The sequence below is a fragment of the Muntiacus reevesi genome, chromosome 4 (genome assembly GCF_963930625.1).
Source record: "Muntiacus reevesi chromosome 4, mMunRee1.1, whole genome shotgun sequence".
Lineage (NCBI taxonomy): Eukaryota > Metazoa > Chordata > Mammalia > Artiodactyla > Cervidae > Muntiacus > Muntiacus reevesi.
The window spans coordinates 30,797,367-30,811,747 of NC_089252.1; the positions used below are offsets into that span (position 1 = coordinate 30,797,367).

At 39.4% G+C, this 14,381-nt stretch overlaps 1 protein-coding gene across 2 annotated transcripts in view; it reads left to right on the top strand.

The window, feature by feature from the left end:
- Positions 1–935: 935 nt before the first annotated feature.
- Positions 936–14,381, top strand: part of OSBPL1A (oxysterol binding protein like 1A) — a 210,857-nt gene continuing 197,411 nt past the window's right edge. The window contains exons 1-3 of one of the 2 annotated variants that reach the window (XM_065932433.1): positions 936–1,148; positions 9,146–9,322; positions 13,469–13,591. In XM_065932433.1, coding sequence (XP_065788505.1) covers positions 13,471–13,591 — 121 coding nt within the window. In that variant the 5' untranslated portion in view covers positions 936–1,148; positions 9,146–9,322; positions 13,469–13,470. The remainder of the gene's footprint in view (positions 1,149–9,145; positions 9,323–13,468; positions 13,592–14,381) is intronic. The other variant, XM_065932434.1, reaches the window with a different exon arrangement.

Here is a 14,381-nt window from a genome sequence, read left to right on the forward strand (position 1 = left end):
GCAAGTTTTCGTGTGTTCTCCAGAAACCTTCTAAGAGATCTGACACCTCATGTATCACATACAAGTGCAGTGACCAACTGGCCTGTAATAGGTTCTCAACCAGGTTTCTAGACTTAACTGAAAACCTACGCCCCTTAAATACAATACCTGTTTATTAATGTTCATTACAAAAGAACATGTTCATTAAATACACTGGAAAATACAAGAAAGTTGAAAAATTTTTCGTAGGCTTGTAACTTCGTCTTTTTCAGCTATGCTTATTTTTAAAACGTGTAATTACACTAGACTGTGTACCTTCACATAATAGACTATGTGCTAACTACTCTGGCTAGACCTGTTGTGCGAGTCCGTAGAGATGGACTCTATGAAAGGTGTGTGATGGGGGGACGAAGTGAAGGAAAACTTGTAAAATCTCTCTTTAAGCATACCTTACTCATATCCATCTTAGATGCTTACACCTGTATAGCATTTAAAGATCATCCTTTGACATGTGAAAAGAGAGGTGCAGCTAATTTACACTGCCTATTAAGCTCCCAAGAGTAAAGTCGCAACCAAAGCAGAAAAGAAAAAACCTGGGCAGCTGAGTAATGTGTTGAGTATTTACAAATATATTTGCTTTGGCTTGGAGGGCTTCCTTTCCTTGCCACAGCTCCTGGGTGTCCTCGAAGTAGGGTCCGTCCTTCTCTTGGGGCGGGGCGTGTGGGAGGAGCGTGAAGTCCTTGCCTCTCCTGGCAGCAGTTGGCAAATGCTGGAACCACCCTCGGCGATCCCGGCGGGACTGGAGCGTGCTGGGGGCGGGGCATGCCAGATCGGGGGCGGGGTGTGCCATCTGGGGGCGGGGCCGGGGGCCGAGCGCGCCACTCGGCCGGCACGCCGGTCACGTGGTGCCCGGGCATGGCGTAAATAAAACCGGAGCGCGCGCGCGCGCTCGCGGGGCTGGCCGCGCGGAGGGGCGGCGCCACCTTGCGGAGTGGTGCCAAGCGGCCTCGCGCTCCGCCGGGCGCCGGGATCGCCGAGACCGATGATCCGCGGGGCCGCGAGTCTTCCGGGAGTGCGAGCCAGGTGACGGCCGCTTCCTGGGCGTGAGGCGGGCAGCCTGCGATTGTGGTCCCCACCCCGGGAGATCTGGGACCCGGGTGACCGCGTAGGTCAGTTTCCTAGGCCCGCTCCAGGGCAAGCGGGCTCTCCCCTGCATGGTGCTGGGGGAGGTCTGTCTGCGCGTGGTGGGGAGTGAGGGCGCGTCTCCGAGGATGGGCAAGGTCTGGGTCTGGAGGTACCGGCCTCGGACCCAGACCTCGACCTCCCCGAAGTCCCTGGCTGCTCCGACGCTGCGGGGAAGTTGTGCAAGTAGTAAGACGTTGGCATGTGTTGCATTTCCACTCTGGGTGCTGGGACTTCGTCCCGGTGCCTCATGCATTCCCTGAGAAGTCATCAGCTGCGTGCTTTCTAGGTCCTTGGATGTGTGCATCCCAACTTTGAGTTTCCTACTATCGTGAGGAGGGTTGATTCACAGTGGAAGTCACGAGCTGTTCACGTGACCCTTCTCACTGTGTACCTCGTGGTCAGTTCCCACTAGCACCAAAGACCATCAAAGGAGTTCAGAAACAGTATGAAAGATTGCAGCTGCCTAATAGAAACAATCCATGGGGTCTCAAAGGGTCCGACACGACTGAGCGACTGAACTGAATAGAACCAAAGATTTATTTACCCGGTGGCCCTGCTGTTTGGCAGGAGGCGTTGAAAAGGGTTGTCTTGATGTAGTTAATGTTGTGAACGTCTTAGCTTTATGCGGATAGTAAAGTTGAACTGTTGGCATGTGCTATTAAGTTAAACTAGACTGTTGCAAATTTAGTGATTAGGTGGTTGTGGGTAGAATCAGTGATGTGTTTTTCTTGACAATCGCAGCCATATCGTAATATTGTAATTGATGCATTCTTGGTTTAGAGTTCGGAATGCCCTCACCTCTTATTTCAGGATTTGGAAAATACTTCGATTTGTTTTGATGGCTTAGGAGTGTTCGCGTTCTGACTCTGATGCAAGGAAATTTTTTGCAGTGAGTAGTAGGTATAATTTCTGGATCCCCCAGCTGAAATTTTAAAGGTCTCTGTTAATTACAGAATAGTTACAAAATCCACCCTCTTTTCATCCCCTAGTTCTACTCTAGGAGCTCTACCTACAATCTATGAGCAGAGAAAGGGGAGAAAACTGTTAGTAATGTTCCTTTTTAGAATGTATCTTTTTCTTCTAGCCTTGAGCAGCTGATATGCAAAACAGGAGTTAACTGCTGCAAGTTGAATAGATTTATCTGAAGCAGTTGTTGTGTATTAGTGCAGGCTTTTGCCAGGGTCTGTTTTATCAGATGACACTTGCTGAATATCTTTTTCCTCAGTAAAAGGTTGTGGCTGATCCTTGTCCCTGGAAGCTCTCAGCCTTACAGGTATTATTTGCACAGCACTTACACCTGTAATTCAGAGCAGCTAAATGTTATTTCTGTAAAACATTGCTTTTTCCACTCTTTCTCGAAAGCAAAGGGAAATGGTGCTTGTTTGGAACCAGCAACTAGGTAGAAAAATACAGCCAGTTTCTTTTGCATGATAACGTGATGCAATGTCTATTTAACAAAATAAAAATTTTCTTCATGTGGTTTGATTTTACCTAGACACATCTATATTTAATTGTAATATATCAATTTTCATGCTTTGACAGTTTCTTACCTCTTGCTATTACAAGGAGCTGAGCTTTTGTACGTTATATGTATTCACTGAGAAAAGTAGTCAGGAGAAAGTGGAAATCAGCTTAACTAATAACATATGGGGGAGAAAGCCAGGGCATGTAAAAAAATTTGAAGTGGTTAATAAGCCAAGTCTGGTGGTAATTAGAACTTTATTGATTTGTAAATTCCAATTCCTAGAGAAAGGACAGGTGTTAGCAGTATAGTTAGCAATAAGCTTATACCGATCATTCCAGAAGTCATTAATGAGGGGTCAGAAAAAATACTTTCATGCATTTTATACAGAATATATTGGTGATCATATATAATTATCTTATAGGATGTTCTTGATCCCTAGAAATGTAGGATTTTCTCACTTGTCCTCTTTTACTAATAACGTAGGCAAATATAAGAAATACTTTTAAACGCTTAAAGTAGGAGGATGTAGTAGGTCACTTTATCTGAGTCACTATATTCATCAACCAGCAAATAGGGAATTACTGTGCTATACAGTGAAAGTGGTCTTTAACTGTACAGTTTCCTATCATGTGACAATGAAAAGTAACCACATTTTTACTTTGGTTAAAGTTTTCCTTTAAAGAAAAATTCTGGTCATATAGTGGGTAACTGATCAGTACTGGAACATATTTCATTAAGTTTGGAAGATAATTTTCAAATGTGGGATAATCAAAGTAGGAAACATTTAAATACACTATCTGACATGTAAGGAATTTTATCATTAGAACGTGATAGTTGATCAGCCTTCTTTTGGTGAGTATTATTGTTATATAAAACTATATTCATCTAATTTGTGAACTTGCTTCTATGGGTCCAACCTAATTTGAAACTATAGTTAATAGTTTTTAGAATCTATGAAGTTCAAATTCAAATCAGGGATGAATGTAAGGGTTAGTTCTTGGTTGTTAAAGCAGATAAAATGTATAGCAAGTTAAGGTTTAAACAATTTCATAAAGCAGGGAAGCTTATTTTTACTGGTTCTATTAAACATTAACATTTTCAACTGAAAGAAGATAAAAATAATAAATAGCAAGAAGGGTGATTATTTTATTATATCTGTATGGCATCCAAGTCAGTATGGGTATATAATGAATATGAATAGAGAAGATAATGTAAATAGGTTAAATATAATTTGGTATAGGCATTTTACATTGATTTCAGTGGCTTACAAACTGCAGTAAGACATACTACAATTATAGCCGGGTGTCTCATTTCTCCTGCAAAAAGGATGATGCTGTTGATCTGGGCACAGAGACCTGTTGAAGTTAGTGAGAAAGTTTCACTGAATTAAAAATAAAGCGATTTTTAACTTAATTTCATATTTTTAAAAGAAAGAGGCAGGTACTTCCTAAAATGATTTTAAAATTTGCTGTCCTTTTCCTTAAATTGCCATATTTTGGATATCTTATTTCAGTGAGTAAAGCTTCTTAAAATGAGAGCATTAAGCTAAAATTCGGATTCAGCTTCCTTGGTGTTCACGTGAACAATAACTAGGATCGGGGACCTTTAATTTTAGAGGCTGAATTGAGTTTTATGAAATATGTAGCATTAATAATATTTCACCCCTTGACTAGAAGTTCTAAATTCTGACTGTGGCTAGTAAAGTCATACTCTTAGCAAGTACCCTTTGTGCTTTTCAGTTTCTTCATCTCTAAAAGCAGTGTTAGATTAAATATGAATCTGTCTGCCAAGGCTAGATTTCTGAAACAAGCAAAAATGCATTTAATTATTTATCACAAATGTCATAATTTTATACATATACATTTGTATATGCCTATGTACAAATAGATATATACACACATACATACACCTGGGATATATAGCATAAAAGAACTTAATGATTACTTGCTAGAAACTAATAAGATTGAGAGCAAAGCTATTTTATTTCTGTCTTCATGTTTTAACATAGTCACTTTGATTTTTAATATTTTCCTTATATTAAAATACAGTATTGGAAAAATATCGGGGAAAAAATATATCATTAAGCAGTTGAGTACTTTGGAATGTAGTGCTGAGCACACTGGGGGTTTTTTTGGTTTTAAAGACTTTGTAAAATATATTCATAAATATTTAATTTTTCTCACTACTCAAAATTCCCAGTATACAGTATACTTCAAATATTTTAATGTATTACCAAGCATAAAATAGATATCTGAGAATTTTAAAAATAATCACAACATAGTCATAAGGTGTTTTGAATAGTTGGCTTCCTTTGACTTTTTACTAGTACAAAAGCTATTTGGCACTTGTTAGACTCAAATTTTAGATGCTTCCTCATTTTTTAAAATTGTAAATTACATAGAACATAAAATCTCTTTAGCCATTTTAAAATATATTATGCAGCAGTCATTGTCTCTGTCCACTTCTAGAACTTTCTTATCCCAAACTGAAGCTCTGTACCCATTAAACACTTAACTCCCCATTTTCTTCTCTCCCAGCTTCCATTCATCACCATTTCAATTTTTGGCTACATGAATTTGTCTACTCCAAATATATAAGTGGAGTCACGTATTTGTCCTTTGGTGTCTGGCTTATGTCACTTCAAATAATGTGCTCTGGGTTCATCGTTATTGTGGCACGTTTCAGGATTTCATTCCTTTTTAAGGCTGAACAGTAGTAGTCTACTGTATGTGTGTAGTACATTTTGCTTATCCAGTCATCTGCCAGGGGGCACTTGGGCAACTTCCACCTCTTGGCTGTTGTGAAGAACACTTCTGTGATCATGAACAGATATCTCTTTCAAGAGTCCCTTCAGTTCTTTTGGGCGTACACTCAGAAGTGGAATTGCTGGATCATCTGGTAATTTTATGTTTAAGTTTTTGAGCATCACCATGCTTTACTGATACTTTATGATGTCCTGTTAAACATTGCTATATTTGTGGTCTAATAAAGTTAGCCGTGGATGTCTTTGAATTTTAACTTCAGACACCTTTAAGAACTCTTAAAAGGCAGATACTTTTTTTTTCTTTTAAGATTGCACCATGTGGCATGTGGGATCTTAGTTTCCCCAGCCAGGGATTGAATACAAGCCCCTCTCCATTGGGAGCAGAGAGTCTTATCCTCTGGACTACCAGGGAAGTCCAAAAGCACATCATTTAATATTTTGAATTTCTGGTACTTGAGTGAATTAGCTCTGATTATTGAACTTTACTGTCTTTTATTTCTCTAGGAATTTTCTTCTTTGATTCTGTATAAGTTCAGCTGGAATAGTAAAGAAAAATAGCCATTCAGTTTGTAAAATAATAGACCTCTGACTGAATTGAACGAGTTGATTGCCCTTTAAATTACAGTTTTAGGGTTTCTCTGTCAAGATTTCAGAGTTGTTGGGGCCACAGAATTTATCCACTGTAATTAATGGAGATTTAGTGGTGTATATCAAGTATAGGAAACCAACTTAAGTAATCTACAGGCTTCCCTTGTGACTCAGCTGGTAAAGAATCCGCCTGCAATTTGGGAGACCTGAGTTCAATCCCTGGGTTTGGAAGATCCCCTGGAGAAGGGAAAGGCTTCCCACTCCAGTATTCTGGCCTAGAGAATTTCATGGACTGTATAGTCCATGGGGCTGCAAAGAGTCAGACACAACTGAGCAGCTTTCACTTCACTCACAGTGTTTATACAACAGCAAAATGTAAATCTGCTTTCCACAAAGTAATTCAGAATTAGAAGCTTGTCTTCCCCAGTGAACCTTGGAGGAGGGGAGTCAAGGCAAAGTGGCCTCTAGTCTCCCAGTTTTTGAAGCTCAAGATGTTTTTGTCTAGTTATTTTCTTGAACATTCTCTTGGCCATTAAAATCTCGTTAATTAATCTTAAAAACAAGAGTTTGGAGCTACATGTATGTGAAAAGAATGGCTGAACACATCCACAAAGTGACACTGAAAAATATCAATACTATGTGTGCCGATAGAATGTTGTTCAAAATCTAGTCTCATAAGATGCATTAAGGGTCTACTTGTCTTTCTTTTGGCTTAAATATCAGAGACAGTGCTTTTCTGAAATAAATTCTCATGAGTCCAAAGAATATTTTTTAACATCTGTTCAACATTTGAATTTGGTTTCTTTGATTTTTGTATTTTTTCTAAAGTCAACTGTTGTTCAGTCACTAAATTGTGTCTGACTCTCTGACCCCATGGACTGCAGTACCCCCGGGCTTCCCTGTCCTTCACTATATCCTGGAGTTTTGTCCAACTCACATCCATTGAGTCATGAGTGATGGTGATGCTATCCAACCATCTCATTCTGTTACCCGCTTCTCCTCCTGCCTTCAGTCTTTCCCAGCATCAGGATCTTTTCCAGTGAGTTGGCTCTTCACATCAGGTGGCCAAAGTATCAGTCCTTCCAATGAATATTCAGGACTGATTTCCTTTAGGATCGACTGGTTTGATCTTGAAGTCCACGGGACTCTCAAGGGTCTTCAGTGCCAGAATTTGAAAGCATGAATTCTTCTGCACTGTTTTCTTTATGGTCCAACTGTCACATCTGTACAGGACTATTGGAAAAACCATAACTTTGACTATGCGGACCTTTGTGAGCAAAGTGATGTCTCTGCTTTTTAATAGGGTTGTCATAGTTTTCTTTCCAAAAAGCAAAGGTCTTTTAATCTCATGGCTTCAGTCATGGGCCGCAGTGATTTTGGAGCCAAAGAAAACAAAATCTGTCACTGTCTGCACTTTTCCTCCTCCTATTTGTTAACTGTTAACTACAAATTATTAATAAGTTAAGAGATGTATTAATATCAAACAAGCAGTGATCATCCTAAATAATCCTGGAATGTATATTTTAAAAGAATTTATATTTTAAAATCCTGGAATGTATATTTATAAATATATTTATATTTTTTGCTATGATTTTAATTTCTTGTGGCATATAAGGGGAAAAAAGCCTTCATTTTTTGATCACTGGATGAAAGTGTACCACTTATAATAAGCACGTTACTTTTAGGCCTTCCTGTCGGTATAGTTGATTGCTTTGATCTTGAAAAACTAAGTCCACATTCATCCATCCATCCATCCATTTAATGTTTGGTTGCTTGCTGTGTTCTGGGTACCTTACTGGATGCTAGGGATATAGTGGGGACACATAGCAGACTTGGGGCCCTTTTTCTAATTAAGTTTGTAGTGTATATGGGGAGAACAAAGAAATGACCACATGAGCACCTACAGACTAATGTTTGTGGCAAACATGAAGTGCTGTGAAGGCTTGATAGGGGATCTAGTTGAAGTTGGAGGTGGAGATGGCAAGTTAGACCTCTTGAGAAATGTGGATAGTAATTTATTTGTATAGTTGACTTTTCTATAACAGAAGTTATCAGGAATTCTCTGGTGGTCCTGTGGTTAGGAATCTGCATTTTCAGTGCCATGGCCCAAGTTCAATCTCTGGTCGGGGAACTAAGATCCTGCAAGCCTTGCAGTGTGGTACCCACCCCCAAATGTATATAAATATTATATATATTTAATATGTACTATATATTAAAGTATATATAGATAAAACAAATATATAGATAAGATATAAAAATATATAGATAAAACACAACAAAAATATACAGATAAAACATGGATTTTTATATTTTTAAATATAAAAATATATAGATGAAGCATAAAACAAAGTTATTCTAATGCAAGGCCTGGTTTTATTCATTAGTGTAGTACCACCTAATAGAACAATGCCTGTACCGTGGTCAGCCGTCAGTGAAGTATTTATTGATGGTCATACAGTGACAGGAGAGAAAGGGGAAGGGATGCTGGCCTAGTGGTGATGAGCAAACTGCAGCTTCTCATGGACTTCATGGTGGACAACTTCCTAGCCCATGCTGGCTACCTAGATGCCAACCTGAGTAAAGTTTTAGCTACTACAGATGTATCGAATTCTGAATCTTCAGGTATGCATAGATAGCAGCAGACTTTGCCTTATAATGGTTCTTGGATTAAGAAAAAATGCACATGTTTTTATGTCTTGGTTTGGAATATCTTAGTTTTTTGCAGCATAGCTGAAAGGAACATAACGATCATGTTTTACTAGGCTAATTAAATCATGCTGTTATCATTTTAAGAAGTTTGCTTGGTCTTTAAATTGCAGATATTTTTGGAGTTGTGCTACTTTGATTTAGTGTTAGAGCCACTAGGGGAGAAGGAAAAAGTGTCAACCCCCCCTGGAAACACTCTCCTCTCTTGGTTTCGATACTCCCACCCTCTCCTGGTACCACCCCACCCTGCTCCCCTATCCACATTTAGACCTTTCTTGCTATATCATAGTCATTTTCCCTTCACTCTTGGTCTTCTTTCAGTAAGAGGTCCTGATTACCCTCATGATTTTAATGAATACTAATGTACTGACTAATATAATTCTCCCCTAGAACTGTTTTCTTGTGTTCAGGCTGGTATAAGCTCGTTGCTTACTGGACATCTCCCTTTTTTCTCCCAGGACTCTCAAACTCACCACGACCAAATGGAATCACATCTTCACCCAAGATTGTTCCTGGTGTAACAGTTGTCCAGCTGGGTCAGAAACCTTTGTCCTGCTGGTCTTGGTGACCTCGTCAGTCTTCAAGTCCCAGCTTGAATTTCACTTTTTCTGTGATTCCTTCCTTCACTAATGCAGGTAAAGGGCTAATCACCCGCTTTGTCCTCTGGACAGCCACTGTCCCTTACTCATTACTGTACTAGGCGCGTGTTGGTGTGACCGAGCGCCTGTGTGCCCTGCCTGGAGGGCAGAGACTGTGTGATACCTCCGGCGCCTGTAGCAGTTTCTGTCCTTAGTGGGTACTTTGCAACCTTTGAATAATTTCTTTCTTTTTTGACCATGCCACTTTCAGGATCTTAGTTCCCTGACCAGGGATTGAACCTAGGCCCCAGCAGTCCTAACCACTGGACCACCAGGGAATTCCCAAACCTTTGAATAATTCTTAACTCATTCCAGTGCTTATCAGTAACTGTTGTGGTGAATATGTTATTGTTGAATATCATATGATATTCATTTGAATATCATATGAATATTATATTACTGTGGAGTGCTTAAATAAATAATAGATTTGACTTTACCCTTTTCATATTTATTATACAGAAGTTGAAAAACTTAAAACTACAACTTTTTTTTCTGTAAACCCAGTGTGGTAAGAACCCAAGGTAACATTAAACAGCTTCTAGTATGTTCTGAAGATACTTCAAGTGTTCTTTGATTCATTCTTAAAAAGCAGGAAAAATGTATTAAATGAACATGTTTTGTGTATTATGCCGGCAAAAGTAGATTGTCACTTCTTATATAATGTACTTGTCTCGCTAAAATATATATTAAAAATCACCTGTGGTGAAATATTCATTTAATTTGACAAGATTTTTTGTTTTATATCTTCAGTAACTTTTTTTTTTAATAAAGAAGATTAAAAGCTGTTATATTGTAGGGAGCTTAGAAAGCACAACCGTCAAAAGACAATCAAAGCCATTCATAATTTCACTGTCAGAAGTAACCACTGCTATCATCCTAGTGTATTTCTTTTTCTGTGAATATGTAAAATATATACAGAGATTGTTACATTAAAACCATCTGACTTGATGATACATTGCAATGCCATAGTTTTAGAAATTCCTTTTACAATTTTGTTGTTTCATAGTATTCAGTTTTGTGAACAAATCTTTACTAATGGACATTAACTTTTTTGCTTTATAAATAGGGCTGCAGTGAATATAAGTATTGTTAAGCTTTTTAAATGACTAATCGAATGTTTTAATAAATATGCACTATAAATGAATGCAGAGGTGATTAAGGTGGTTAGTGTAAACGCCGATCAACAATCTGTTGCGAAGAAAGGACATTATGGTCACTGCTAGATGACATCTTCTAGGAAAATAGTCTCTGAAATCAGTCTCTGGGTTAGAGTCTGAGTTTGTCTTCCTGAGGGTTTATAAGAGCCCTTTCAAGGGGACGTGAGTGAGTTCTGGGAACAGAGGGGTTATCTGGTAGCGCTCTGAAGGGACCAGGTTCCGGGCCTCTGGCCGGCAGGAGTTGTGAGGTGAACAGGCTGCTCTTCCTGTTCTTCTGAGGATAAGGAGGCCCGGCTCTAGTTCTCAGGAATGGGTGGATGCAGAAGACTTGCAGGGAAGGGACATGGGCATCCACAGGTGATCAGGCAGCAGAACACAGACATGCAGAAGCGTGATTAGCATGACGTCCAGACAATCCAAGGATGGTTAAGATCCAAGCCAGGCACACACTTAACTCCTAAGTATTTTACTCTTTTACCCACTGCCTTCTGGCCTTCAGAGTTTCTCACGAGATACACGATCATCTTATCAAGGATCACTTGTATGTGACGTTTTGCTTTTCTCTTGGTCTGCTTTCAAAATTCTGTTTTTTGAAAATGTGATTATATATCTTTGATTCCATCTTGGTGTTCCTTGACTTCTTGGATATTTATGTTCATGTCTTTGACCAAATTTGGGAGGTTTTTTGGCCATTTTTTCTTCAAATGCTTTACCCCCTTCTCTCTTCTGGGACACCTGTGATTCCTGTTGGTCTGCTTGTTGGTGTCCTACAGATCTCCTAAGTTGCGGTCACTTTTCTTCAATCTTTTTTGTTTCTGGTCCTCAGAGTTAATGATTTCTGTTGTCCTGTCTTCAAGTTCACTGATTCTTCCTGCTCAAATCTGCTTTTGAATCCCTCGAGTCAAATTTTCACTTTAGTTACTGCACTTTTAAGCTGCAAAATTTCTTTTTGGCTTCATTTTAGGTTTCTATCTTTATTTCCATTTTGTTTATACATCTTGACTTTCTCTACTTCTTGCTTTACTTTTTAATCATTTTTAAGACAGTTGTTTTAAAGTCTTTGACTGGTATTTCTTCCATCTGTTCTTTTTCAGGGACAGTTTATGTTGACTTGTTTTTTTCCTTTGGGTGTGCCCTGCTTTCCTATTTCTTTGTGTGACTTGTGTTTTTTTGGGAGGGAACAGCACTGCTGAAAACTGGACATTTGAATCTAATGCAGTAGCTCTAGAAATCAGATACACCCTCTTCCCCAGGGTTTGCTATTTTTTTTTTTGTTTTGATGTAGACTGCCTTTCTGCTGAAGGCCAGCCTGAGGTATAAACTTAGGGTTGTCTCATGTCTTTTGAGCTTTCAGGTGGGAATGAGCAGTCAACGTTGTAATTTCCCCCCACATATGCATTTGGTTGTAAATGTCCTAGTTTTTACTAGTGGAAAATTAAGGGGAAATTTAGGGGGAAAACGGAAAAATGAATGGGGGGCAAAAGGGTGCTAGCTGTTTAAATTTCCTGGCATTCCAGCCCACTGGAAAGGCTTGCAACAAGGGGCCAGATGCAGCAACAATGACTGCCCACTTGTTTGTCTGCACATCTGTGATCAGAAGCAACAATCAGTGATCAGAGCCTAACTCCCCAGTATTTGGAGGACAGGATCCTTTTTGCCAACCTTGACTGCAGCAGGCTGCTCCAGGAGCATATGCACAGATGCCTGCTGAGTGGCTGAAGGATAGGGAACTGCTGCTCTCTGAAATCACCACAATTGCCTTCCAAGCCTTCCCTGGCAAGTTGCAAGCCTTCAGTAGGCTCCAGAGTTCCACAGTAGTTACATCAGACAGATTCTGCAAATGCACCTGTTGTGCAGGTGGAAAGACAGGTCCTGGTATTGCTTACTTGGCCATCTTCTGGCATCCTCCCTGGGTATTTGTGTATTTTGAAATTATTTCATCTTGACAGTTTGTCTCTTCCTCTGTCTGCAACATATGTGTATAATAACTTGTGTGTATAACATATGTATTATAACTTGTGTGCAAGTTATATATAATATGCATAATATTAACAGTTTACTGGACTGCACCTTTTCTGTTCATGCCAGCATTTGGTGTGTTTACTTTTTTTATTTGTGCTAATGAGGTAGGCAAAAAACACCATTGTGCTTGATCTATTTGCATTTAACTGATTATTGTGCTCAGTCACTTCAGTCATGTCCAACTCTCTGTGACCCCATGGATTGTAGCCAGCCAGGCTCCTCTATCCATGGGATTTTCCTGGCAAGAGTACTGGAATGGGTTGCCATGCCCTCCCCTAGGGGATATTCCCGACCCAGGGATCGAACCCACGTCTCCTTTACTGCAGGTGGATTCTTCACCTGCTGAGCCATCGGGGAAGCCCAAATGATTATTAGTATGAAAGAAATTTGTATTTTTTCTGGGAATTGCTGTTCATAGCATTTTGATATAAATGCTTTAAATTTGGTTGTTTTCCTCTATAGTTGGCTTGAGGCTTGATAAGAAAATGAGTTTATTGGTAAGTATGGTGACTCCAGGATCCTTATCTGTAATTTATTTTCTCACACGTTTCCAATGTGTTCATTTACATCATTTCAGTCTTGATAATTCTATACGAACTGATGAATTGCCATATTTTAACTTTATAGTCATAAGATTATTAATGTTGTACTAATAACTATTTACAAAATACTTTGACAGTTAGCTTTCATAGACACAATCTTACCACAGGTCATGAAGTTGATTGCATTCTGCAGGTAAGGAAGCTGTTCAGTTCGGTTCAGTCGCTCAGTCGTGTAGGCTTCAGTAATAATACACAGGGCACAGAGTCTCAACCCCTGCAGCTGATTCTTTTAATTATTCCTTTTGTCTGTCTTATTAGCTACAAAATGAAGAGCATCTTTTTCCCCTTTATCTGTTGGCAGCATATCCAAAAGCTAAATATGTTCTTAGATTAATATCAATGTTACTATTTTTTAAATCTAGAAATGAGCACAGACGCAGAACAACAGCTTCTCCATCATGCCAGAAACGGCAATGCTGAAGAAGTAAGACAGCTGTTAGAAACCATGGAAAGGAATGAAGTAATTGCTGACATTAACTGCAAAGGTAAGCCTTGAATGTATCTTTTCGCTTTTTCTTGTGGGTATGCACTAGGTGACTCAGTGGTAAAGAATCTGCCAGCCAGTGCAGAAGATTTGGGTTCAGTCTCTGGGTTGGAAAGATCCTCTGGAGAAGGAAATGGCAACCCACTCCAGTATACTTGCCTGGGGAATCCCATGGACAGAGGCGCCTGGTGGGCCATAGTCCATGGGGTTGCAAAGAGTCGGACACAGCTGAGCGACTCAGTTCACACACACGTATACACTACTTTATCATTTATTTAGTGCTAATCCTTTTGAACTTGCTTGCCATAAATTTCCATCTCTTATCCTAGAAAGAAGCCCTGTAAGAGTGGATACTCTTCTACTCCCCACTAAGTAAGAGAAATTGAGTGCCAGTCTTTCTTTTCTTAACTTTTTATTTTATTTTGGAGTATAGCCCATTAATAATGTTGTGATAGTTTCAGGTGGACAGCAAAGGAACTCAACCATACATAGACATGTATCCATTCTCCTCAAAACTTGAGATCCAGTCTTAAAATTGTCATGGATTCTAAACCTTATGAACTACAGGGATAATCCTTGAGCCCACAGGATACATGCTATGACAATTTCTTCTTCTCGAAGACATTGCAGTTGAAGCAGCAGGTTTGAATGTTTAATGTATGCCCAGGATCATGTGAAGTACCTTAAAATACTGTCAGACAGGATCTTTCCCTCACTGAGATTAGTAGATTACTAGCTCAGACTAGTCTTTATTGCACAATATGTACAGAGTATAAGAGCTATGACGTGCA